Source organism: Sturnus vulgaris, chromosome 21 (genome assembly GCF_052056855.1).
Source record: "Sturnus vulgaris isolate bStuVul1 chromosome 21, bStuVul1.hap1, whole genome shotgun sequence".
Taxonomy (NCBI): domain Eukaryota; kingdom Metazoa; phylum Chordata; class Aves; order Passeriformes; family Sturnidae; genus Sturnus; species Sturnus vulgaris.
In genome coordinates, this window is record NC_142263.1 from 5,833,409 (window position 1) to 5,859,478 (window position 26,070).

At 47.2% G+C, this 26,070-nt stretch overlaps 2 protein-coding genes, 1 long non-coding RNA gene and 1 other non-coding gene across 8 annotated transcripts in view; 3 read left to right on the plus strand and 1 right to left on the minus strand.

Annotated features, from left to right (window-relative positions):
- The first annotated feature begins 285 nt into the window (after positions 1 to 285).
- On the plus strand, positions 286 to 3,490 carry LOC148221512 (uncharacterized). The gene is made up of 2 exons (XR_015807885.1): positions 286 to 344; positions 1,475 to 3,490. It is a non-coding gene; the product is annotated as an uncharacterized LOC148221512 (long non-coding RNA).
- LOC148221513 (Z30 small nucleolar RNA) lies at positions 935 to 1,032 on the plus strand. Its single transcript, XR_015808006.1, has one exon. It is a non-coding gene; the product is annotated as a Z30 small nucleolar RNA (small nucleolar RNA).
- On the minus strand, positions 2,781 to 6,261 carry PEX12 (peroxisomal biogenesis factor 12). Its single transcript, XM_014876676.2, has 3 exons — positions 6,083 to 6,261; positions 5,145 to 5,689; positions 2,781 to 4,487 (listed from the first exon to the last, which is right to left on the minus strand). The coding sequence occupies exons 1-3, from the start codon at positions 6,206 to 6,208 to the stop codon at positions 4,088 to 4,090; spliced, it is 1,071 nt and encodes a 356-aa protein (XP_014732162.1). The 5' UTR covers positions 6,209 to 6,261; the 3' UTR covers positions 2,781 to 4,087.
- Positions 6,262 to 6,291: 30 nt separating this feature from the next.
- AP2B1 (adaptor related protein complex 2 subunit beta 1) overlaps positions 6,292 to 26,070 on the plus strand; it is a 77,759-nt gene continuing 57,980 nt past the window's right edge. For 2 of the 5 annotated variants that reach the window (XM_014876506.2, XM_088176889.1), the window contains exons 1-5: positions 6,292 to 6,476; positions 10,445 to 10,502; positions 12,426 to 12,531; positions 14,448 to 14,583; positions 16,082 to 16,327. In XM_014876506.2, coding sequence (XP_014731992.1) covers positions 10,466 to 10,502; positions 12,426 to 12,531; positions 14,448 to 14,583; positions 16,082 to 16,327 — 525 coding nt within the window. In that variant the 5' untranslated portion in view covers positions 6,292 to 6,476; positions 10,445 to 10,465. The remainder of the gene's footprint in view (positions 6,477 to 10,444; positions 10,503 to 12,425; positions 12,532 to 14,447; positions 14,584 to 16,081; positions 16,328 to 26,070) is intronic. The other 3 variants (XM_014876504.2, XM_088176888.1, XM_014876505.2) reach the window with 2 other exon arrangements.

A 26,070-nucleotide genomic window follows, 5' to 3' on the forward strand; every position in this document is an offset into this window, starting at 1 on the left:
TCTCTTTGGAGAAACTGGGTTCTACTAACTGACTGTTGCTGAAGTTGAGTGGGGAAATAACTTCTGTAAAAGGCATTTATTGGCATTTGTTTTAGCTAAATATGAGCAGAACACCCATTTTACACAACCAGGGACCAGCCGCTCCCTCAGCCCCCCTCAGGCTCACTCAGGGCGGGAAACGCTAGCACCGCCCCCAGCTCCTGTAACGCGCCTTCCTATTGGCTCTCGCCGGCCCCCCGGCAGAGCCGCGCGCTGTGATTGGTTGTTACCAGCGGAGGGGTGGGGCAAGGCGGGTGGCTCCGCCCCGGTGCGGCCGGGCCTGCGGGAGCCGAGCGGCGTGAGGGGTACGGGACATGGGGAATGGGGCACCGGGCACTGGGGGTGCGGGACCGCGCTGGGACAGCTGAGGGCTCGGAGTGTGTGGGGAAGGCGACAGGGAGGATGAGGGAACGCGGAAGCGGCTCTGGGGGCCGGTTGAGGAGGGTGAACCGCGGTGTAAGGTATGTGGTGTTTACTGAGCTGCAGGGAGGATATCTGGGAGCTCCGGGGATGTGAGGCTGCGGTAGGGCGGGCATGGGCGGAGAAACTGGGGACTGAAGAGTTGTAGGAACGTGGTGGGGAGGACACAGGGAAGGAGATGGGAGTGTAGAGTTGTGGCTTGAGGGAAGGGAGGGATCCAAGCAGGCCTCTGGAGAGACACTGACTGCAGCAGCATTTATAGGTATGACACGGTTTTTGCCTCTCGGGTTTGCCTGGTACTGGCTCTCCTGACCGTGGAATGCCAGTTTGTGACTTGTCTCCGCAGCTCCTGCTGTGCTGTAGAAGGCGGATGTCACCTCCATCCCTGTGCTCCACGTGCTTCGTCCTCCTAGGAAACCTCCCAGCCCCTGGCTTGGGAGCAAGCTCCTTATTGAAGGCAAATAGATTTGCCCAGAAGCAATGATGAGCGAAGTATAGTCTGACCTGGTATTGCCGAGACTCCGTGTCTCTGCTCTGACCAGGGCATGATCACTTAATCTTCTCTCTGAGCTACTTTAGGCTAAGCTCGTCTGCAGGGAGCAGCTTTGCTGTTCTTGAAACTTTGATGAAAATGCTAAGAATTTTTAGAAATTTCTTTTAACGGCAGAAAAACAAAGCCTTGATTTGAAAAGTAACCCAAATACTTGCTGCAGGTTTAGTGTGAGCTCGTAGTGAGGGAGGGATGTGGGTTTTCTCTGCGTGCCATGGATCACGAAACTCCAGATACTCTGCCTCTGTGTCTCCTGTGTTAGTGCAGTGCAGGCTCTAAGATCTCTGTCCTATAGAAGCTCATTAGCAGTTCATTCAGCTGAATTCTCATTTAGTGATTGCCAGCAGGGAGCCAGGAGTATTTGTGAAATACTCTTGATGAAGTACAACCCCTTTGGGGTTGAGGGAAGTACCCAGGAAAAGAGATTGGGCTATTCTCTAATTCAGTTTTTTTGTTCTTTTCCAGGTCCTGATGACATCTTTATATTGATTTCTCTCTTCCTGTGGAGAAGGAAGCATCAATGGGGAATATATACCTAGGAGTATGTTATAGTGGTTTTCCCTTAACAGGAGAAGCCACTTTGTTTCTGTTAAGGAAGTAACAAAAACTCAGTTGCCTCATGCTCTGAGCACTGCCTAGATGAGCTGTGAATGTGCCTTAGGTTCACTAAAGAATTTTTTAAAGACTTGCAAAGTCAAGCCCTGGCAATGGGATGCTGAACAACTCCAGTGCTGCTGTTAATGTTGATGAAATTGTACTGAGCAACACCAAAGCATCCTACGTGACTCTACAGAAATCACAAATTAGTATGTAAGGCCAAAGGTTGGTTTAATAAAATTGGTGCTCCTTGAAAAAACTTCTCATGTCAATCTTTAACCCATTGTGGTTTAAGAATACAGTTAGAAAGCAGATAAATGGGAATTTTTCTGTAACACCAGTTGGTTTTGTAGCTTTATTTTAGAGCAAAAAACCTGACAAATTAGTATTTATTTGGTTGCTAAGGACAGGCGGTTTCAAAGGAGTCAAATCCAAGTTGGCATTCTGCAGCTATCTCCAGGAACACACAAAATCTGCCAGGTAACTGCTGAGCCTGTCACCACGGTGGGTTTGATGCTTGTTACTCAGCTAAGCTTTAAAGAGCAATTTATTTGTGTAAAAGAGTAATTACAGCTGCTCAGAACTGGGAGGCTTCGATGTGGGTGGTTCTGTGCAGGTCTTGGAGTTGGCCAAATCCAAGTTTGGCAGGGACAGGGTGTTGTGCAGGAGTGGGAAGCAGCCAGGGCCTGGCAGGTGGGCAGCTGGTGGACATTTTGGGAGAGGAAGAGGCCCTGGAGCAGTGTGGGATCAGATAACTGAATCCTGCATTAGAGGGAGGATGAACCTCCCCAAGAGCCCTGCAGTGCTGGGGGCTGAGTGTCCCATGCCTGCCCAGCTTCTCCCTGAGCAGCAGGCAAATAACTTGCAAAGATAAAAGGAAAATAAACCTACCCTGAAAAGGCATCATTAGTCAAATGCTTATTTAAATGAACTGTTGCACTGGAGTCACCAGGACATTAACAAAAAGTAAAAAGTGATCTGGAACCTCAGAAAATCTCACACCTTGATGTGATTTATCTTCCAGTAAGACGTGTGGTTTTTTTACTAGCTCTCTAAAGGATTAGAAGTATCTTCATGGATCCCATAGCTACTGGAGAAGAGAGAAATGAGACAGTATTTATTATTCTATAGTAGCACAGGTAGAAGGGTCAGGGTGTACAGAGATAATAAAGCATCAGGAACAAATCTCATTTATTAGGTGCTTTGGGGAGATTCAAATTAGTGCATTTTCCCACATGATTCAATAACCTTAATCTCTTGCTTACAGGTGAAGAAGGATATTGGAGATTTTTATCTTCTGAAGCAGAGCTAAAGTGGAGGGAAAATGAGATACCTGGTTCAGTGGATTAAATGTTAGAAGGTATCTCTAAATCTGGAAAGCCCAGAGTAGGGTCCTCTCCTTTGTGCAGCAGACTTTGCTCTTGTATTCTCTAAGCACTGTCACCGTGATATCTGGAGCACTGCTGCTCTCTAGAGTCAGGAAAACAACCTTCCACCCTGAAAAATCAGGTGTCAAGCTGTGTGACATGGTTAGCTCTTGCTTTTCTTTCCTCCCGTGTTCAGTGGAAAGATGTTTTGTTCTGATACGAATGTGCTAGGTGGCTGGCACTGGAATAATTGTAATGTAATGCTCAGACATTAAAGATTCTCAGCCTACAAAATGCTAATCTTACATCCACTACCAGCACATGGAAAGATGAAAGCAGCTTTAGTCTTGTCTCTCTTATGTAAATAGAGCCCCCAGAGGAGCAAACTGTTTTTCCAATAACCAGAAAAGAATTAAATTAGGTTCTCGATCAAGAAAGAATTTTGCTTTATAAAAGCAGATAATAATGAATGCAAAGACTTATTTAACAATAAACCACTCTCATCAGTTGGAAGTTTGTTTTAATCTGGTCTGTCATTTTCTCTCTTGGTGCAGAAAATGTCACATTCCTCTTGTCCATCTTGTTCCTTTAAAGAGTCAAAAGTCCTAATTTAGAACCAGTGGTGGGTATTAGGACGGTGATGTTCTCAATTCCAAGGTGAAGAGCTTGAAAATGCAGGAGGCTCAAGAGCAGAGGTTTAAGCCTGTCTCCACCTCTGACAAAGCCAGAGCTCACCCTGGGAAGCTGCCCAGGGAAGAAAAACTTGCGTAGAGAAATTCCCTACCTCTTTAATTTGCTGGCTCATGTCCTCAAGCAGCACCAGAGCTGGTCTTTGATCCTCACATCTGCATTCCTCTTATCCAAATCAATGTTTCCTCCCTTTCAGCTGGTCTTTTAAGGCTTTTCTGTGCTGGCTGACAGGCTAGAGCCGTGTGATCCCTCTGCATCTGCCAGGATGTTTGAACACTTATCAACAAAGGGCAGAGCCTTGCCAGAACGTGCAAAGGCAGCAAAGCTGATGAACCACCGAGTTCAAAGGCGCTGTAGAGCTCACTGAGGAGCTGAAGCCTTCCATGGGATGCAGAAAGAGGTGCTGGAGGCTCCTGGGAGCCTTTCAGCTCTCAGGGGAGTAGAGTTTGACCAGGTGCTGCAGCTCTGTGGCATATCCCGTGACCGGGCAGCGCTGGTGAGCCTTCACAAAGCTGTAGGCACAGCGGTAGCAGAACACGAAGCCGGACGTGGCCAGGGCCGTGGCGTTCAGCCGCACCTTGCGGCACAGCGGGCACACGGTCTTCAGGCCGGGCAGCACGGCTGAGCTGGGCTCGTGCTCCAGGTGCACTGGGGGAGGCGGCGTGGGCAGTGCTGTCAGGGACTTGATGGTCTCCTGGTTTTCTGAGGAGTACCACCAGTCCAGGAACTGCAGGAAGAACACGCTGACGGACAGGCCGGTGGACAGGGAGAAGGCGATGGCACCCAGAGTTTTCCTCAGGGCTGACTGCACTCGTGAGGTGAAGCTGTAGCAGAGAGAAGCAGGGAGAGATGGTTACTACTGCATATTTATCCATCTAGAAATTCATCTAGAAAAGCACTTGGGGAGTGACTGCTTCACACAGCTCCTCAGTGCTAAGTTAGTTGGTCAGCCTGTCCCATGTTTGCATTTATGAGGATGTTTCAGATTTCTTTTTTATTTTAAGGAAGATCCAAATCCTGTTTTTTCCAGAAGTCTAAATCAGAAGAATTTGGATTAAAGAATCCTGGACCACAGAGTGTTTCACTTCTGGATCACCATTTCTCAGGGTATTCAGTGTGGTCATGACTAGCTGCTGCTTAGGAAAATCAAATAAATAAGTTTCAATCCCTTCAGCAACATTGCTGCAACTGCTGCCCCTCCTTTGCTGGAAAAGTGCAGGGGAAGACTGACAGGATAAAGGCTTGTATGCCCAAAACCACCCCCAAACTCTGAAATTTTATTACCACAAAATCAAGCTAATCCCTGCTACTGGTTTCCTTACTTTCACTCACAATACACTCTTTCGGAGTACACTTTGTCAGAGCAAACTTTCATCTTGAATTTTTAGAGAACGAGGCACTTTTACTTGCAGCATCACCTCTAAATTTACACACCCATGGAATCCCTTGAAGATCAACAGCTGAGCCAGGTTCTGCCATACCTGTGTGTTTGACTTAAGGTGGTTTCAGCCCATTTCTTCTCCAGGGCCTGGATATCCTCTGCAGTCAGTCTGACCAGGCGGACACCAGCCAGCTTCAGCATGGGGGAATGATGCTCAGCCTTGCCCAGGATGTAGCACAGTTGCTGGATAAGAAACCAGCCCTCCCAAGTCATGTTTACATAGGGGTAGGCAGCTAGAAAGGCTCTGTAAAATCGCTTCCAGGATGACGAGGGAGGGTGGATGGAGTACTCATCCTCCTCCCTCAGGCTGGACACCAGTTTCTCCAGCTTTCCTTTCAGGTAAGGAACAAGAACCAGCAGGAGCAGGGACTTCCAGTGCTGCCTCTTTGGCAGGCCAGCTGTGGCCAGAGGTTGCTGTCTGCCATCTCCCATGGGGATCCTCTTCAAGCTATAGAAGTTCTCAGAGAAGGATGCGCTGCACCTGGCCAGGTAGTGCTGCTGGAGCAGCAAATCCAGAAGGACGTAGATCTCATCAAACCAGTGCCAGAGGAAACCATACCGGGCAGGATTAGACTCAGCAAGCACCTGTTGCGAAAGGGACATAGAACAGGAGGAATCACAGTGGTTTGGGTTGGAAGGAGCATTAAAGATCATCTGGTTCCAGCTCCTGCCATGGGCAAGGACACCTTCTACCATCCCAGGTTATTCCAAGCCCCGTCCAACCTGGATTTGAACACTCAGGGATGGGGCAGCCACAGTTCTCACGGCAACCTGTGCCAGGGCCTCCCCACCCTCACAGGGAAGGACGTGAAAGCGGAGGAAAGTGCTAAATTATAAATTACAGCAGCTATAAACGACGCCTCTAATTCTCAACACAACTGTCACTGGCTCACAACTGTCCCGCTGCCTGTGAGTGCGGCAGGAGTTACACGGCAGCCCCCCTCCTCTCCCTTCACCCGCTGTCCGCCTCGCCCTCACCTTGACCAGGTGCTGCAGGGCGGGTTTCACAGCGGCCATCAAGCTGTCCTGGGCCACCGCCTCGAACACCGACGGCCGGTCCCCGCTGGCCGGGGCGGCCGTGAGGTGCGCGCCCACCTCCGCCATGACACCGCCGCACCACCCCGCCGCCAGGGGGCGCCTCGGCCCCTCGCCGCCGGGCGCCGCTCCGCCCCGCCCCCCGGAAGCCCGAGCCACCGGCGCTCCGCCCGCTGCCGCCGCTCTATGGTGGCGGGGCGCGGCCGCTCTGGTCGGGGGAGGGTTTGATCTCGGTGCTCGCGAGTCCGCCCAGCCTCTCCGCTTCCGGTTCCGCCGCCGCCCCCGCAGCGGTGAGTCCGGTTCGTGAGTGGGGCCGCGGCTGAGGGCACTGGGACAGGTGGGAGGGACACTGGGGCGTTGGGAGGGAATACGGGGAGGGAGTGAGAGCCACTGGTGGGGTATTGCGATAGGGCGGGTAGGGACACTGGTGGAGGATTAGGAGGGGCTGAGCGGACGCTTGGAGGAGATATTGGGAGAGGTGAGGGTAGTGGTGGGGTGCTGGCATGGAGCGGTGGGAGGGGATGCTGGGAGGAGGTGTGAGATACTGGGGTAGGGCGGGGAGAGATGCTGGTTAGGGAGGGGCTGGGGGACGATGGGAGGGGAGACGAGGGGTGGGGGCACTGGCATGGGGTGGGAAGGGGATACTGGAAGAGGTGATAGGGTGGGAAGGGGCAGCGGGGCGGCATTGGGAGGGGATACTGGGAGGAGGTGAGTGGTCCTGGGAGGGGGAACTGGAATGGGGTGGGGACAGTCGCTGGTGAGGCACTGGGAGTGGTTCTTGTGATGTACTGGGAGAGGATGGGGGTCACTGGGAAGACTGGGCAGGTGGTTGTGGAGGGACTGGAGGGGCCAGGATGCGGAGAGGAGTCAGTGGACCCTGGGAGGAGACACTGGGATGCTGGGGGATGGACTGGGATGGGAATGAGCACAGCAAGCTACTGGGATACTGGTGGGAGCAGGCAGGGAGAAGTGCTGGGCCCTGAATGGGACTGGCAGTGCTAGGGAGGGGAACTGGGATTTGTGGGCAGTGCTCCTGTAACTGGGGGATACTGGGAGAGATCTGGGGAATGGTGCTGAAGGGGAAGGGCTGGTGGGCAGGGGGGTACTGGGACATCAGTCTGAATTGTGGGGAGGTGCTGGGAGTCCTCCTGGAGGTGTGGGAGGGGCTGGCAGCAAAGCTGGGATGGGGCTTCCATGGAATGGGGAGGTGATAGGAGGAACAGTAGAATGGGAACAGAGAAATGGGTGTGGAAACAAAACCCTGCACCAGCACAAGTTTAGGGCTGCAGGCACAGCTCTTCCTCTGCCATCCATGTTCCATTGTTGTGTTTCTCTTCCTGGTTCCCCAGTGGCCCTGGGCCACACTTGGGATGTCACACAGAGAGAGAGGCTTTCCAGGAAAGATGGGTGGCACCACTCACACTGGAGTTAAACCAGGGATCACTGAGAGATTTAGGGATTGATGGTTTCAATGTCCAGGAGCTTGACTTAATCCCAAGGCCCTTAAACCTGTCACCCTGCTGTGTGGGATCAGTGCTGGAGAGCAGGTCAGGCTCACTGGAGTCATGTGTGGGGTCAAGCAGGTGTTGGTCAGACACAGGGTCAGGTTTTTTGTGTGGTTCTGGGCTGAGGAGGCTTATCTTGCTTTGGTTCAGTCTACACTGAAATGTCAAACCACTGTTTGTGGCATTAAGCATTGCTGGAGCATTCTGGAGCCATTCCTCTTTCTCATCTCTTCTCGTTTGCTGGGGTTGGATCAGGAGGAGCCTTTTGCTGTCAGCTTTGAACACCTCTTACCTGTTTCCATCTCAGCAAGTGCTGGGCATAGAGAAATAGTGAGGAGGGAGCAATCTAAAGTAGATTTTTCTTCTGAAAATACAAGGCTGTTCATGATCTAATTTACCTTGGCTCTCCTCGGTTTGGATTTGTGTACAAGGAGCTGGCATTTTCTGCAGTCACACAAACAGCAGTGTTTTAAATATCTGTTTTGGTTCCATTTGCTGTAAAGCATACTGAGATTGTTGGTGATGAGATAATACCCAGTGCTGCTGGCAGGCTGTCTCTGAACAGTGTGCAAAGCAAGCTCTGACACACATGAAGCAGCAATCTGTGTGCTCGTGAGAAAAGGAGCTTTATCGTGTGCTGACTTGGAGTAGGGCAGTTTGGTTATTGACCTAAGTCAGCTCTCATTTACATCTATCAGAGGAGGCTGGAAAGGCTTGAGCTGTGCTTGGCCCTGTCTCAATGTTTCTAGGATTCTTCATGTTTCCAAATATATGAAAGGAGAAAAACAACAAAATTTGCTTCACTTGGCGTTTAACGACCATTTCTGAAATTCCTCTCAGTTCCTTCCTCTCTGTGTGTAGCTTTATGCAATTGGGCTGATGTTGATGATGTTTGGGTTGGTTTTTCTTTTTTCCCCCCTCAGTTTTCTCTCTAATCTGCTGCTCTGGCCCCAGTTAAAGCTGTATTAGAGTAGCTCAGCTGAGATGTGACCCTGGATGACAAATCCCCACATAATGCAAACAAAGAACATTGAGGCCACGTTCAGTGCTTTTTGCGTGGCACTGGGCCAAATACTCTCGCAGAGAAAAACATTTTAAGTCTTCCTTTTAAGCTGGGCTCAAACCCGAAGGACTCTGTCAGCAATAACATTGCAGCTGAACACAGACTCTGATTTTAATTACTAAACAAACTCCACTGTGAGATTTTTGCTGTAAAAATTGCATTCATTGTGGCTCATGTGGCTTTCCCAAGCCAGCCTCTGTTTTGGAAGGAGGTTCAACCTCCTCTGCACGAGGAATGTGTTTCCAGAGCTGTCTCCAGGCTTGGCAGGAGCAGAAAGGGAGAGAAATCAAACCAAACCCGCTAATTCAGCCTAATTGGATGAGGTGGAAACCAGGCAGGCAGCAGCTCCAGGAAACTGGGAAAAGCAACAGGTTGATCCTCATCCAGATGTTGGACAGGATGACCCCACGAGAAAGGGGTGGGAATTGGGGCATTACCCCTCAGCAGCTGCTGGGGTGTTAAACTGATCCAGGTGGGTGGGGGAAAATGGAATGGTGATGGATTGGGGTTGGTGAAGGAGTGAGGAAGGAAGGGGTTAAGGAACAACAGTCTGATTGCACTGCTGGGCACTCCTGCAGTTCAGAGCTGTGCTGGTCCTTTTGTTGCTGATCCAGCAAGAGCTGCAGGGTTTAGAGGCAAGACAGGCAGCATTTAGGGAACAGATGATTTACTGCTTTGCTGGCAGCCTTTAAGGTCATGGAAGGATGTGTAAGAAAAGGGGAATTGGGGCAAAAAAAAATTAGAAAAAGGAGGAAAGAAATGATGAAATCCTTTTTGAGATGGTTTTATGGTCATAGGTCCATACATCAATACAGACTTTTATCAAAAGCAGTAAAACTGCCCACTCCTCTGCTTGTTTTGAAAATTGTTTCATATTTGTCACAGAGCTAGCAATTACAAGAATAGAATGATGGATATCCACATGTTTGGGCAATCCCTGTATTCCAAGGCATTAATTTAGTTCTGTGGAGCAAGAGAAGTGCTGGTGAGACCACTTTCGGGGCAGTTGCTGGTCCAACAGCATTTTTCCATCCTGTCCACAAAAAAAAAAAAACCAAAAGAACAAAAAACAGAGCAGCACTGAAATAATGATCTTTGTGTTTGTCTCAGGGGTGGGATGTCATATCTTGGCAGAGAAATATTTCAATTTCAAGCTTGAGAGAACTGAAAAGTATTGGCTTTTCTTTTTTAAAAAAAACCACTGTTTTGCATCTGCTGGGAACAAAAGGAGGGAAAGGAATGAAAGGCCTGGGGGTGGATGTTGCAAGTGGGGTTAATTGTGCCTTCCATCAAGATGCAGCACAGGCAGATATCGTTAGGGGGAGATGACAGTTCCCTTTGTCTAAAACATGGACTTCTCACTGCCAGGCGAGACACTGGATGTGCTTTTCCTTGGAAAATAAATCTGTGTACCCAGGAAAGACAGCTGCAGAGCATACCAGCATCTGCTGGTTATGAGGAGTTCAAAAAATGCCTCGTGCCTGCTGAGACTGAGAATTTAGGAAGCTGGGCTGAGCACCACTGTTGTGGTTTTTTTCCAAGCCTTTTAAATCCCTGGCTTTGCAGGAGCAGGTGCAGGATGAAGATTGGGGAACTCGTGCCTGTGGATGTGAAGCTTTTGCTTCCTCCTTCACTCACCAGCCGTCCTTGCTCTGAGTTCCTGCCTCACATACTGGCTGTTGCCACCAAACAGCATTTGGAGCTGACTTATTCTTTTTTTATTCTTCATATTCTCAGGTGTTTTAAGGAACTGGAACCATGACGGACTCCAAATACTTCACGACCAATAAAAAAGGTTGGTGTGGAGCTGGTGCAGTGGATTGGAGGTGGTGGGTGGCTATTTTTACACAGCTTTTTTAACTGCATGCAGGAGAACTTGTGCTTTTCTGGTAGCTCTGCCCCTGTTTCTTAAATCATCCAGGGAGAAACTTCCAAAGTAGGTCACATGGTGACAAAAGACAAAACTAGGGTATTACATGTTTTTATGATGCACAAAATGACCCAAATTGCTTCTCTTTCAAGGATCAGAAAGCAAAACATTGGGATTTGAGTGCAGATCTGGCCAGAGACAAAGTTTTGGATATGGGCTAACAAGTGCCAGACTAAGGATGATTGTTAATTTGGGCATCACAGGATTAAGTTGATGTAAGGAATTTAATATTTTGCATATATACGTCAAGCAAACATAATGGATTTTCCTGCTGCAGGTGCTCTGTTTGACTTTCCTTTGCCTTTACTGCAGGTGTGGTGGTTACCTCACCTCAGGACAAACTGCTGCCCTTAAAAATGGGAAACCTGGAAAGGCTCTTTGGGATTATTTTACTCATTCAGGTGTTTCAGAGCAGGGCTTGTTCTGCTGAGACTGTCCCAGGCAGATTTTCTAACCTGTTCTTGAACAAAACACTGTTGCTGAGTGCAATTTAAGCCTGATCATTCTCCAGCAGATGTGGAAAATGGTTTGCATTAACCTCTCCTTTGCAAAATGGCTGAGTGCTCCCTCTGAAAGCCTGCCTGTGACAAAACCCACACTGTGGATCTATTTATGTGTCATTAAGCTTCACAATGAGCTCATAAATGAAGCTAATGCAGTTGACATCTTACAGAGGAGAAGCTCTGAAAGTTCAGGGCTAAAGGCAGGTTTTTGTGAGCTGGCTGAGAGCTGGAGCTGGCTCAGCTCTGCTCCAGGGCACAAGCTCTGGGTGAGTAATGCCAGGCTCTTCCTCAGGCAGGAGGGATGACGAGTGGTCTCTGCACTGCAGCAGCTTCTCTTCTTTTTTGGACTTTCTGGCAGTCTCTGTGTCAGATTTTAATTAGTGCTGCTGCTCTGAGCAAGTGTAGGAATGGAAAGTTGGTGTTAGAATTTTGTCAGGGATATTTTGATATTTGTAATGTGTGCTCAGGTTGTGGCTCCCAGTGGGAATGCTGCTGGCTGTCCTTCTGAGGCCAGCTGTCTGTCTGTCTGTTGGGTGCATTATCCCTCTCATACCACTGGTCTGTCTGGAACAGGCCTGATAAACAGCCTTTTGCACAAATTGCTTTATTTTATAAACTTGATTGCTACTTTGGTGACCCAGCCTGAACTGGCTTTCTAGACAGTCATATCTGGAAGAATTAATGCTGTGGAAAAAGCTGCTTTGGGAACTTTGGAATCCAGGCAAGCTGTGTTACATGCAGCTTTTGTTAGTGGTATCTATCTTTTTAGCTTTTTTTCACTGGACTAAACACATGCTGTCCTGTTTCAGGAACCACAGCATTTGGGCTCCATTCCAGCTTTCTCAGGAAGCAGGCAACGATGAGCAAAACTTAAAAAGTCTGGGCAAAATTCCTAGCTTAGTTTGTTTCTTACAGGCACGAATCTGGCATCTCCCAAGTATCTTTTCATGCTGGTTATGTAATGGTTGCCTCAGGGAAACAGAAGCTCCAGGGATGTGATTTGGTGTCCTGGAAGTGGGAGAGCTGCCACACGCAGCGTGCTTCTTGTTCGTGGCATTTTCCTCTGCAAGGTGGAGTCATAGCAGTTCCCTGAGTGTTGCAGCTTTGCTTCTCACTGAACCATGTTCTCCACAAGGTCTGACAGCTTCCAAGTGCTGCTGGACCAGTTTTATGGGAATAACAGGCCAAGAAAGCAAAAATTCACTCCTGAATTATTCCTGAAACAAGACTCTTTTCTTCTCCTGAGAGGTTCAGTCTGTTTGGTTTTTTTTTTGTCTTCTGCCAGGAGAGATTTTTGAACTGAAGGCTGAACTCAACAATGAAAAGAAAGAGAAGAGGAAAGAAGCTGTAAAGAAGGTTATTGCAGCCATGACTGTGGGGAAGGATGTCAGGTAAAAGCAACTCATACCTGTGACAGCTCAGCTTGTCCTGGGACTCAGGTGTGGTGGCACATGGGACAGCTCCTTGGCACCTTGCTGAGGATGGATGTGTCGTTCCCTGTGCTGTGCCTGAGTCACAGATTTCTCAAACTCCTTGCTGTCACTGAAAACAAGAGAAACAACTGTTTTCAGTGTGGTTTAGCTCAGTGCCACAAGAGCCCATTTTATTTAAAACATACCCAGAGATCATCCATTTTGTACATCACTGTAGGTGATGTTTTCTTGCTGCTTGCTGTCCTGAGTTTTAGTGTAACAAAGGTAATTCCCAGTTTTTTTCTTAGCCTTATCTGGCACAACATAAGTTTAAGCTATGTTTTAAAATAGGTGATTTTAAAATTGAACCTGTGTCTTACTGCAGCTAAAGGACACTGGCATTTACTGTCCCCAGTATTGTTTTCTGAGAGAACCAGAAAAACCTGTTTGAGTGAATGCTTTCTCCTGTTCCTGGAGCCTAGCAGAGAGTCAGTAATTGTGAATTCACAGCAGTGTGGTCTGTTGCCACGGAAATCAATATAAGGTTGCAAATTCAGCATCATGACTTCATCATAGAATGAAGGAACACATAAACTGAAAGGGAAAAAAACCCTAATCTTTTCTGCCAGCAGAATTTACTCTTCACCTTTAGATCCCCACAGCAAACTTGGGAACTGCAGAATCTTTGTGTAACTTACTGTGTTATTCTGCAGGGCTGTTTACAGATGGCTGCTTGACATTTGAGTGAAACCCAGCTTGTCAGTGTTTAAGCTTCTAATCACCTGGACTTTGCTAGTCTGAAATTTGGCAGGTTCTTCATAAGTGTCCTGCATGACCAAAACGTTTTAAAGCAACTTTTTTCCTCTTATGGGTTCATTTCCAGGCCTGGCATGGTAGAATTTTCTTGTTTGGTGAGCTCTCCAGTTAAAGCACATTTAGGAAATGGCATTAGTTTTCACTACCTCCCATGTTAAAGCCATAGAAGAGATTAAATTATTATTATCAAAGCCATTGCAAACTGCTTTGAAAGGGAAGGTGACCTTTCATTAAACAGCAGGGTGTTTAAAGTGAAACTCCAGTTTTTCTGGCTTCCTTGATATTGTTACCATCCCCTTTGCATGCCATGCAACCTCTGTTTTTATTTTGTGGGTGGGAGTGTGGATGTGCTGGAGGGCAGGAATGCTCTGCAGAGGGATCTGGACAGGCTGAGTCCATGGGCTGAGGCCAGTGGTGTGAGATTCTGTGCTTGGGTCACAACAACCCATGGAGCACTCCAGGCTTGGGGAAGAGCAGCTGGAAAGATGGAAAAAGGACCTCGGGGTACTGGTGAGCTGTGGCTGAGCATGAGCTGCTGTGTGCCCAGGTGGCCCAGAGAGCCAATGGCACCTGGCCTGTGTCAGGAACAGTGTGGCCAGCAGGGCCAGGGCAGTGATTGTCCCTCTGTGCTGGGCACTGATGAGGCCACAGCTCAAATCCTGGGGACAGTTTGGGGCCCATCATGACAAGAAAAACTTTGAGGGTCTGGAGAACGTCCAGGGGAGGGAATGGGCTGGAGCACAAATCTGATGAGGAGCAGCTGGGGGGGCTCAGTCTGGAGAAAAGGAGTTTCAGGGGGGACCTTCTCACTCTCTGAAGTCCCTGACAGGAGGGTGTAGTTGGGAGTCTGTCCTTTCTCCCAGGTGACAGGTTACAGGATGAGAGGAAATGACCTCAAGTTGTGCCAGGGAGGTTCAGATGGGATTGGAACAGGCTGCCCAGGGCAGTGGTGGAGTCACCATCCCTGGAAGAGTTTTAGAAGGTGTTTAGGTGGGGCAGTGCTGGGGGAACTGCTGGCATTTCCTAACCTAAACAAGTCTCTGATTCCATCCTTGCTTATCCTTGTGTTGTGTATCCAGCTCTCTGTTCCCTGATGTTGTCAACTGCATGCAGACTGACAACCTGGAGCTGAAGAAGCTGGTCTACCTGTACCTGATGAACTATGCCAAAAGCCAGCCAGACATGGCCATCATGGCTGTCAACAGCTTTGTGAAGGTAACCTGCTCCCCTGGCACATCAGGAAAGGCTCCAGCACATCCCTGTCCATCAGCCTTTGGGAGCTTTATCTCTGCTTTGGAGCTGGGCTCATACAGGAGGGTGCTGAATCCACTAGATCTGGGTCCTTTCTCTCGCTTGTTCCTTCTGGTTATTGCAGAGGAGATGACTTCAGCAGCCCTCTTAAGTGGCTGTGGGGGGAGACTGCTCCAGAGAAAGCTGCTTCTGTTGTTTTACCAACTTCTGGTATTGGAGAAGAGATTTTATCTGTTTCATCTTCCAGCCTTTGTAGTATCTGAGACATGAATATCAAACTTCCTGTTTGAACGTTCCAGCTGTGCTTTGTGTGGAAAACCTTTATCTCTGGTGAAACTGAGAGACAGTTCACTGCAAAAACAACAGCCTGATTGCTGGGTTGCCTTTAGTTCTGTTGTCAGGTTGCCTCTCCTTATCTAGGAAATGTTATTTCAGTCTCATGTAGTGCAAGATAAAACCCAGTGCTTAGAAGAAGTTTGAGACACTTTGTAGAGTGTTATAAAATCTGAGACACTGGGGAATGGGATTGAGTTTCAAGTTTCTGTTGTGGTTCTTGAGGCAGAAAGAGGTGAGAAGACCTGATCTGAGAGGTCTGCTCTTCTGGCCAAAGAGGATGTCCCTGTCTTCCTCTCTGGAAATAATAGTCTGTCTTTAAAGTGCAATTCTGTGAGGATGGACTAACAAAATGGTGTTTTCCATCTCACACCCTGCAGAGGAAAGCCTGGTGTCCCTTTTGGCAAGTTGAGGGACAGGTGTTAGTGAAGAGCAATCACTGACACTGGTCTGCACTAACTCAGCACTTCCCAGTTCAAGGTGTGTTATGCACCAGTAGGATGTGTCATTTCCCTTGCAGGCTTTAAAAGTAGTTTTTCAGCTGCAGGAAGTTTGAGCAGTGAAAGGTAAATGCTTTGGTAGGTCATTCTGTAGCCATCCTTTTACAGGCTGATTTTGGAGGAGCTCAGTAATGTCGATAGATTGGATGCACGGAAAATTATGTAGGCTTGGAGTATGAAATGTGTTCCTGTCTGCCTTTTCTTTTTCCTCTTTAGAAAAGCACCTCTAGAGTAGCCTTTGCTTATTGCTTCATGTGTTGTAACTTAAGGGATATTTGTGTTTGGCCTTTAAGAAATAGGCCTTGATGACCATTTTATTTCTTGCTCCTTTAAATCGGGAAGGTTGGAAATGAGTAAATTGCTTTGTCTGTGGTGAGATTTTGGGTGCTGAGAGCTGCCTCTTCAGCTTAGCTGTTGGATGACGTTGTTTGTTGGGAGAATGAAGGGACAACCATGATAATTTTACAAGATGGAAACATCTTGACACGGTGTAAAATGTGAAGCAGCAAGCGCCCTTTTATCCCTGATCCGAAATAACTGCCTGGCTCCTAGCACGTAATCAGAGAGATGCTGCTTAAGTAAGAGCAGAGTGGCTGCTGGTGCAGATGTGTTGTTTGTGCTCTGTGCAGGACTGTGAGGACCCCAACCCTCTGATCCGTGCCCTGGCCGTGCGCACCATGGGCTGCATCCGCGTGGATAAAATCACGGAGTACCTGTGCGAGCCCCTGCGCAAGTGCCTCAAGGATGAGGACCCGTACGTGAGGAAAACCGCAGCTGTCTGCGTGGCCAAGCTGCACGACATCAATGCCCAGATGGTGGAGGACCAAGGGTTCCTGGATTCCCTGCGTGACCTCATTGCAGACTCCAATCCCATGGTGATGTATTCCCAGCACATTGCTTGAGTTTGTGTTTTGGTAATCGCAAATCTGAGAGGTTCTTCACTGCTGCACTGGCGTGGTTTTTGTTGGTTAGAGAACACTTGTTGCCTCAGAAAACAGGAAATGTCTTCTGTTGTTTGGTCTGTTTGGGATTTTGCCTGTCTTGAATGCTGCAAAAGTGTAATTTCCTGGCCAGGTGAGTCAGAAGAGTAAGAAATATGTGATGCTGCTGCCTTGGTGACAGCTTGTAGCTCTTGGTTTCCTGCAGGCTTTGGCTCTTCTTGCAATAAGAGTTTGGATTAATTCATTTGCTAATGCAGATAAATCCACTGGCTTGTAATGAGTGGAGAAAATCAATGCTAATATTTTTAATAAAGTTAAATGAGTCGTCAGAGGAGAGGTGGAGATCATGACCAGGAATTTCACAGGAGTAAATTACCTACTAAATCAGCATTTAATTATGCTTGATGAAGGGTCCACTTCCAAGCCAGGTGTCTCCTGCTATTATTTTGTGACTAAAAGGTGGTGGCTAAGGAATTGAAGTGCCCCAGTGCATCATCCTTTCATTTAATACTGTTTCCTGCTGGAATCCAGGGAGCACACCAATATCATCCTGACCCTTAGTAGGGAAGAAAACTTCTGCAGCTGAGTTTAACTCAGAGTTAAGAATGTAACTGCTACTTTTTTAGTTCTTTTAGAGAATGGACTCGTGTTAAAGAAATAATCTCACATTATTAGGGCAGGTTCACCAGCTGTTTCTGTGGTACATGAATCAAACCACTGAATTTCTGTCGTGAGACAAACCAAGTGCAGGTGATAAGGTGCCAACCCCTTCAGAAGGAGAGTGAAGGCTGTTGATTGCTCTTTGTAAGACTTTCTAGAGGCAGTAAAACTCGAGGTGTGTGACTGTCACAGGCAGCAGGGTGAGTGATGGTGTCTCTCAGGAGATACAGACACCTCTTTTCTCTGATATCCAGCTCTTTTTATCTGCCTCCCTGACTTTTTTTCTTATGCCAGGCTTCTGTGTGAGTATTGATGAGTACCTGAAGATGCTTTCTTTGTCTAGGCAGCTCTGAGGCCTGTAGAGAAGCACCTCCTGTTCCAATTCAATGTGGAGGGTGTGCCTTGCAGCCTGTCAAGGGACTTGCTTGGACTTCTTTAGTTCCACTTCAGTGCTGGCCCTGGTGTTCAGCAGCTCCCAGGCAGCAGTGGAGGTCAGGGGCAGAACCTTCTCTTCTCCCAGCCTTGCTTCCAACTCGGATTTAGTTCTGATTACAGCCACATGGATCTGAGGTGAAGAGCTCTGGCTGAAAAGATGTGGTACTTCAGCAGGAGTAACAAGGGTTTGCTTGTCCTTTGTGCTTGTTGATATCGTTGAAACTCAGTGGTTTGTTAAATGAACCATTGGCTGACAAGAGAGCACAGATAGGTATTTAAAAAGTGAATTAATTTAATATAGCCTTAAATGAATGGAGAGAAGAGGAGAGATACCAAAGGGCAGCGTGTGCTCCACATGCTAAATAAGCCTCCAGAAGTAGCACAAGGCTTCCTCATAAAACATCAGGAAAACTCATGAGCTCCCTGATGGTAATGAGGTTGAGCTGGGACAACTCTTCTGAAGGTGTGCAGGGTCACAGTACCTGCCCCATGTTGTACTCACCTGTTCTCCCCAAAACAGGAAAATTGCAGGAAAATGCAATTTGGAGGAGTGATAGTGATGAAGGAGGGGCCTGGGGTGTGCTTTCAGATCTGCAGGCTTTGACAGGATTCTGTAGCTGGTGTTCTGTGTACTGGTTTCCCAGGTTTTACTGTAGATGAGGTGTAATGTTTTTTTCTTTTTAAGGGTGCATGGGGAAAGATTTTATCAAAGGCTTAAGGCTCTTAGAGCTGCTGATTTAATACAATATTTAATCTGGTTCCAATTTTAGTAGAAAAGGGCATTCCTTTTAGTTAAGTTGATCTTCTTTGAAATTCATGCCTTTGTGGCACAGTGTTTGCCTCAAAAGTGTAGGAATTATCCACCCCTAGTTAAGGTTCATCTTCCTGGTCAAACCATCCACCTCATTCCTGTTTTCTCCATGTGAAACTTCCTAATGACCTTGAATTGTTTGCCAGATAAGTTATATTTGTGTGCAGGTTGATATTTAATAAGGTAATTTTCCTTGTAATCCAGTCCTGCCTGGAAGGTCTTCTTAAGTAAAATGTGTTTATCAGTACTGGCTATCAAAAGAAAGATTGCTGGAAGGAATGGTACAGATGGATCTATTCTGATGGCCTATTCCTCTGTAAATGGTGCATCTCAATCATTGCAACCTGTTAGCCAAGCTCATTCATATTTATATTATAAATGTTTCTCCTCTTTTGATGGCTTGTGGAAATGGGCAACATTAGATACTTAATGAAGCAGAATTTTTGAGATGGGAAATCCACACTTGTTCTCTCTTCTGAGAAATGAGGATTTTGGGCAGGAGCTAAAAAAGGCTGCAGCTGAAAAATAGTCTTCAAGAAGGGTTTTATTATGGCTTTGTAATTGGTTGCCTCTAGCACATGAGCAAGCTCTAAGCGTTTTAGCTGGGTGTTGGTAGAGGAACATCTCCATCTGTGGCTCACTAATTGCCTATAACTGTGCAGAGATCAGGGTGCATATTTCTCTGGGCTCAGATCACCTTCATCACAAGGATGTCTGACTAAGTTGGAGGTGACCTAGTCAGAAACATTTTGGGTTTGTTATTTTTTTCCCTTATATTTTTGGACTGATGGCATTATTGTGTTAATAGACCAGCAGCCTTTGGGGACATTCAGGACATTGAATTCCTGTTGAGGTGCTGTAGGTGCACAGCCAAGGTTCTTTCCCCTTTATCTGGGCTTTTTGTTGTCAGGACCTGGCCTTAGTTCACACGAAGTGATCTTTTGTGCAGGTACATCCCCTGGGTGAATGAATTCAAACTCCTAATTGCAGATATATTGCTGTGGATGTATCTGGCGAGGTCCCAGGTGGGCTGGTGGCTTTTGACATGACAGCAGAGTTATCTGAGATGTCTTGTGCAGACCATGGCCCAAAACCCCTTACAAGGGCACGGTTCAGTTGCCCTGCAGAAGTTTGATTGTGAAGGAGTCTTTAATCTCATTTTACAGATGGCTGTGAAGTGCCTGTGGCTGCCCTTTGGCAGTTGGGATCCTGCTGAAGAGGATCCTTCCATAGAGGGAGCCCTCATTTCTTCCCAGAGCTGTCTTAAGGCAAATCCTTCTTTTCTCACCCTGCATTTCTGAAGCTCAGCAGAAGCAGGACTGGAGGAATATAAAGCTGGGGCCTGGCTGCTGCACTTGCTCAGTCCTCAGCATGTCTCTGGCTGGTAATCTGGGTATAATGCAACTCAGAAGCCTGTTCTCCCATAATCCTCATGTTCTAACAAAAATATGGTTCCAAAATGAGATTTCTGTGCACTCTTTACTGCAGAACAGTGTTCACACCAAGGAGTGGGTAATAGTGAGGGGAGAGAGGCTGGAGTGTTTCACACCTTCTGGTGGCCAGAGGTTCTCTGAAGTCATGGAAAAACCTTCTCTTATTATTTTTTCCTGCTGCTATCTTGTTCTGGCCTTTGTGAATCACGTGCAATGACTGCTCCTCCTTGGAGCATTGGAAGTGCAGAGCCCAGGAGAGGGAGAACAGACCACGAGATGGCAGCAGCTGAAAGCAGAAGGAAAGCTGACTATCTTTAGACTCTTTATTTTGTAACTACTTCCCTCCTGGTTTATATCCCCGCACTTGGTTTTCTTCAGGAATGTAAATATTAGCAGGAAAACATGAGAGGAAATCCATCTAAAGCCTTACTGGTCTTTTAATATTTGAATAGAACAACCTTTCTTTCCAAATATTTTCAATCCTTGACCTTCTAAGGTAACTTTTAACCCATGGAATAGATTCCTTGTCAATCTCTCTGTTATCTACATGGCTTAAGTTAACTGATGTCACCTTCTCCCTGTTACTTTTTAGGTTCTGTTCAGTGTTTTAATTCCTTCCTGTAGCATTTCTCCTTCGTCATGCTGGATCCAAAGTTTTTCAGGTGTGGCTGTTCTGCTCCTGTATTTTTGTGGACTGTACAGACTTTGTGCTGTGTTTTACACCCTCAACATCACAGTTTATTGGGAGAAACACTGTTGTGACTCAGCACAGAGTAACCTGAGATCACATAACTGATGAGTAAATGCACCAAGTGTGTGGAGTAATAATTAAATTGTCTTGTACATGGGGAATTTTTTGCCTTTAGCATTAACCACACTAAGAAGGGAATCTGAAATCTGAGAACTGGAGGTGGTGAGGTCCAAATTGATCCAATCTGAATTCCCTCCAGCAGTATTGAGTTTCCACAGCTCACAGATGAGACTAAGAACCTGTAGAGATAAATCAGTGCAAGGGATGTGGGTTCCTTCTGTGCCAGAACTTCAGTGTGTGTGTGTGGGAGCTTCCTGGATGACCCTATGGAGGAAGATGATCTTTCTTTTATTATTCCTACTAGCTGACAAGCAGAATGTCTGTGAGATGATGTCCTGAGGAATGAGCCCGTTTAGAAACAAAAGGAGCTTTTGCCTCCTGGGTCTGTCCTCTGCAGAAGTTTTATCTCTCTCTGTGGAATAAAACTGAGAAATGAGCCCCTTGCTGAGAAGCTGGTGATCCCCTGAGTCCCAAAAGGACTTTGTAGGAGGCAGTCAGGGATGTGGGAATTGTCTGATCCAACAGGGAGTGGAGCACCAACTTCTCCCTGGGCACAGGAGATCACTTATTCCTCATGGGGACTCTCCCAGCCCTGTTTTCCCTCTGCAGCTGGTGTTTTTTCTGGTGGGAGGAGTGAGCTGTCACTGCTGGATGAATTCATGATTCCTGCTCATGAAGGTTGTAAGGACTTGAAAATCCACATCCCAGTATGGAGCTGAATATTGCTGGGAGCTGTGGGCTGCAGCATCTCATCAGCCTGGGGCTGCTCCAGCCTGTGGGCAAAAAATATCCCTCTTCTTTTTGAGCCAAATACTGCAGATGCAGGCTGGATCTTGAAGTCCTCCAGCCATGTCTGAATCGGTCCTGTGTGTGGTTTGGGATTTTTTTATTATGTTTGTACTGCAAGTAGGGACAATATTTCCTTCTGGGAGACACTTGATGGCATTTGTGGGTGGAATTTCTTTTACCCAGTGATGGATATGTTGCAGTGAATGAGAATGTTGCTTGTGGCTGTTAAAGAGTGGTGGTGGCACTTTGGAGCTCTCTAATGCCTCTGTTGTTTACATGAGGCTGCCCAGGAAGAAGAGCAACACTTTTGGTAAACTATGCAGCCAAAAGCAACAATGAGCTGGGAAAGAGATGAGGAGAAGCTATGAAGGAGCCTGTCTAAACAGTGCCTGTGTTCATGTGTGGTGGAATGCTGGAGAGAGGAAATGTGAGAGATTGCCTGGCAGTGCAGAAACCAGCTGTGTGTGTTGCAGCAGGCAGCAGAAAAGACCTAAAGTTAGGAAAAAGGGAGAACTGCCACCTGTGATTGGTGGCACAGCTTCTGGTTTCCCACTCTGACCCCCTTGTTCTGCTGGTGAAACCAGCTTTGGCTTTAGAATGAGCTCCTGCAACAGCTCCTGCAGAGGAATCTCACTTACTGAACAGGTATCTTCTACAGGTGGTCATCCTAAAGAGGTCTGAGGGAATTTCAGGCATGTATGTGGGACTTGGGTTTTTGGTTGGTTTTTGGTATGAAGGATACAGGTCTTGAGCATCTTCCCTCAAAGCTGGGCTTTTCCTCCTGTTTTCAGTACTGGCAGGGAGGCAAGGAGTTTGATAATTTGTGAAGTTCCATGGCTCCAGAGTTTGTCTTCTCAGACCCCTCATTTATAAAACTTAATTGACAAATTCATCCATCAGAGACTTGTCTCCTTGCAATTGCTGCCACCAGTATGTGCCTAATTTCCAAAGCATTAGTCTTGCTGAACAGATCATTCCAGGATCTCTAACATCAATCACTGTGCTGGGAATTTTGTTGACATGTGTCTACATGTTGTTTTCCATTGGAACAGACACTTCTAGCTATTGACAAGTACCATTTGTCAGATAATGTTGTGGATGTGATGTTTTGTAACTCTGCACCTCCCTTTTTAGGGTTCTGTAAGGAGTTTGGTGCTTAGCTGGTGCTTTTTTCTCAGCTCAGATCAGAGACAGCCCATTTGCCACTGGATGGTGCCAGCGAGAACCCCTGCAAAGAAAATTGCAAAAAATAAAGCAAAACCTTTCTGATGTGTGTGGTAGGTGCCTGATGCAGACTGGGATCACACCAAAGTGATTTCTGGAAGGTGAATAGGGAGTTGCAGACCCTATGGAGTTTAATTTCCTGCACTGGGGGCTCAGCTATGCCAAGGAGAAGCCCCTTGTGATGGAGCCATCCCTGAGCAGATTCTTGCCCACCTACCACAAGAGTTTCAGCAGTTGGGGGAAGCTTGTTTTCCTGCTTTACAGCTCACACATCTTGATTTTTTGCAAGGATATGAGAGCAGGAGTGATGTTTGTCTGCCACAAAGTGCCATTTTTCTGCAGAGAAGTGCAAAACCCAGTTAGGGCAAGCATGCTGTGGGAGGTACAACACTTCCATTGCCACCTCCATGAAAATTCAGCCTACTTGCAGAAAGCAAGCCAGGAGGTCTTCCCCACCCAGGCAGTTTTTGGGATGTGATCAGGAGCTGGGAATGTGTGAGTCTCCCAGAGATTTAATTTATATCTATACATATAAACAGGCATTGGCAGTGTGAGAGGCTCATAAGGGCTTTCTGCCTTGCATGGTTGAGCCATTTCATAGAATCATTGAATCACTGAAGGGTTTGGGTTGGAAGGGACCTTAATGGTTGATTTGTTCCACCCCCTGCCATGGTCAGGGACACCTCCCACCAGCCCATGTTGCTCCGAGCCCCATTCAACACTTTCAGGGATGGGGCAGCCACAGCTTCTCTGGGGCCTCACCACCCTCACAGGGAAGAATTACTTTTGTAAAGTAAGAAATTTTAATGGTTCCTGGGCTGTTTCTTGGGAAGCAAAGCGAGGAGGGCTTGGAGAGAAAAGTTATGATGTGAACAGGATGAGGGGTCATGTTCTCACCTGTTAGGGACCTTCTGGGCACACAGAGTGGTTGTAAAAATGAGTGGCCCTGTGAAACACCCACCCGTGGATGCTGTGAATCTGCCACCTGTGCTGAATGACACAGATGTACCCTGCAAGCCCAGAGTGCTCTTTGAAATGTCAGCACCTCTCCATTCTCAGAAGCATCTCCTGGAGCCTGGCTCCCTGTGTGGGGAACGCTGCCTTCCCTCTCTGAGCCCCTTCATTTTTCCTCCTTTTCTGGATTTTCTCTTCACTGTAGCAGCATGGCGAGCCAGAGGTTCCTGTTCCAAGCAGCAGAACATTGTATTCATTAACTCCATTACACACTTGGTTTAATTTCCAATTAGCTTGGGATGCTGGGGAAATAATCTGATTGCTTTGACTGGTTGGCGTTCTGGATGTGCCGAGCTTCCCTCCTGTCCCCCCAGCCCCTGCAAAGCTTTTCCGTGTGGGCTGCCAGGCAGACACGCAGGTTTTTCACCCACCCCCTTCCCTCCCTGGTGCTGTTTTCTACCATTTGCTCTGAGCTGAAGGTTTGAGCTGCCAGAAGGAATCACTTGGAAATCACAGTGCTCCCAACTCTGCAGCTTCCTGCAAGGTCGGCTCTGGTCTCTCTGCCTGCAGAGGGAGTTTGTCTGGAGGTGGATTTAAAACTTGTTAAAGCTGTGATGTAGCTCTAAGTGTAGAGGTTTGGGCTTGGTTTTTTGTTGTTTGGTTTTGTTTTTTTTTAATAAGAGCCTGGGAGATTTTAGTTATCCTCACCCCAATGATGCTTCTCCAAGAGCCTAAATGTATTGGGAAATTCCAGCCAAAAGGAGGTTTATTGTCATTCAGCTCATCTGTGCTCCAAAGGAATGTTGCTGTGGCTGCATTTGAATTATGTCATCATGTACCCAGGGTGAACTGATTTACATGATCAAGCCAGGGACCTGTTATTGTTATTAATTATTATTAATTCTTCAATCTGCTCTGCATTTCTATTTTCTGGGGGGTTTTTAGGCAGCTAATCATTTGGTAGCTCTTAACTTAAAGTTGTTATCCTTAATTGTGAGTCAAATGAGGCATTTTGCAGTGGAGTTAACTTGGAATTTCAAGCTTTAAAGGCTTTTCCTGTTCATTAGCTGTTTAGGCTCACATATCTATGGCTACTGTGTTGACTTCTGTTTTTTCATTATTTTTGACAACTCAAGACTACACCAGCTGTTAGTTTTATGTACTTTAAGTCGGCTTCTTCCAATCTATGGGATAAATTATACAATTGTTTGGTTTCTCATCTAAATAAATGTGGGGTATGTTTTGAAAAGCAAAGAATACTTTGTTTGCTAAAGGAACTTAGGGGTTTATTTTCCATCAGCCTGTGAAACTTATCTAGTTCCTTGGTCCTATATCATTTGTAAAGCTTTAGCTTACTTTTATGTCCCCCAGCAATTCCATCATCTTGTATCTTAAAGAGAAAATAACTTCTTGTAACAGTTCTTGCTGTTTATTGTAGTTGGACTTCTTGTTGCTATGTTAAGGAAGAAGTGTCAACCCAGCTGAAGACTTAAGGTTCAGCTTTGATGTTGCAGATTTTGGTTTTTTTGGCCAAAAACCATCTTTGTAAATACTTCCAGTGGCACTTCCATGAGTGCCAAAGCACACACTGGATTAGCAGGTGATGTAATACCAGAATTGCTATTGAATGGTTCTTTATGGACTTTTTGCCATATCTGAATAAGCCCTAGTGGGGGATGCCTCAGTCCTTGACCTGACCTCTCACTGGTGGGAGCAGTTGGCAGAGCAGGGGCTTTGTGCTGGAGTTGTGCAGGGCTGGAGTTGTGCAGGGCTGGAGTTGTGCAGGGCTGGAGTTGTGCAGTGCTGGAGTTGTGCAGGGCTGGAGTTGTGCAGGGCTGGAGTTGTGCAGGGCTGGAGTTGTGCAGGGCTGGAGTTGTGCAGGGCTGGAGTTGTGCAGGGCTGGAGTTGTGCAGGGCTGGAGTTGTGCAGTGCTGGAGTTGTGCAGTGCTGGAGTTGTGCAGTGCTGGAGTTGTGCAGTGCTGGAGTTGTGCAGTGCTGGAGTTGTGCAGTGCTGGAGTTGTGCAGTGCTGGAGTTGTGCAGGGCTGGAGTTGTGCAGGGCTGGAGTTGTGCAGGGCTGGAGTTGTGCAGGGCTGGAGTTGTGCAGGGCTGGAGTTGTGCAGGGCTGGAGTTGTGCAGGGCTGGAGTTGTGCAGGGCTGGAGTTGTGCAGGGCTGCTCCGTGCTCCTGTTCCTGCCTGAGCCAGTGGCAGTGCCAGGGAAGAGGTGAGTGTGTGTGCTCCAGCCAGTGTTTGTGTTGGACTGTTTCCTGAGAGCTGTTTGCCTTTCAGCTGTGCTGGGGCTGTGTGAAAAGCCTTGAAGATGCTGATTGTTTTTGTTGGCATAGCACAACACCATAACACATCAATATGTTCAGTACAAACTGCCAGCAAGTCCTTTTTTTTAATAAATATTGCTTAAAGTTTGAATTTATTCCCCACCCTTTCCCTTATCCCTTTTGCTTCATTTTTCTCCTTGTCACTGTGGTGCTGAGGTGGGAGGTGAGGACCAGCTTTAATTGTGGACTGTAGATTGTACATCCCAGCTCCTCTGGCAGGACTGAG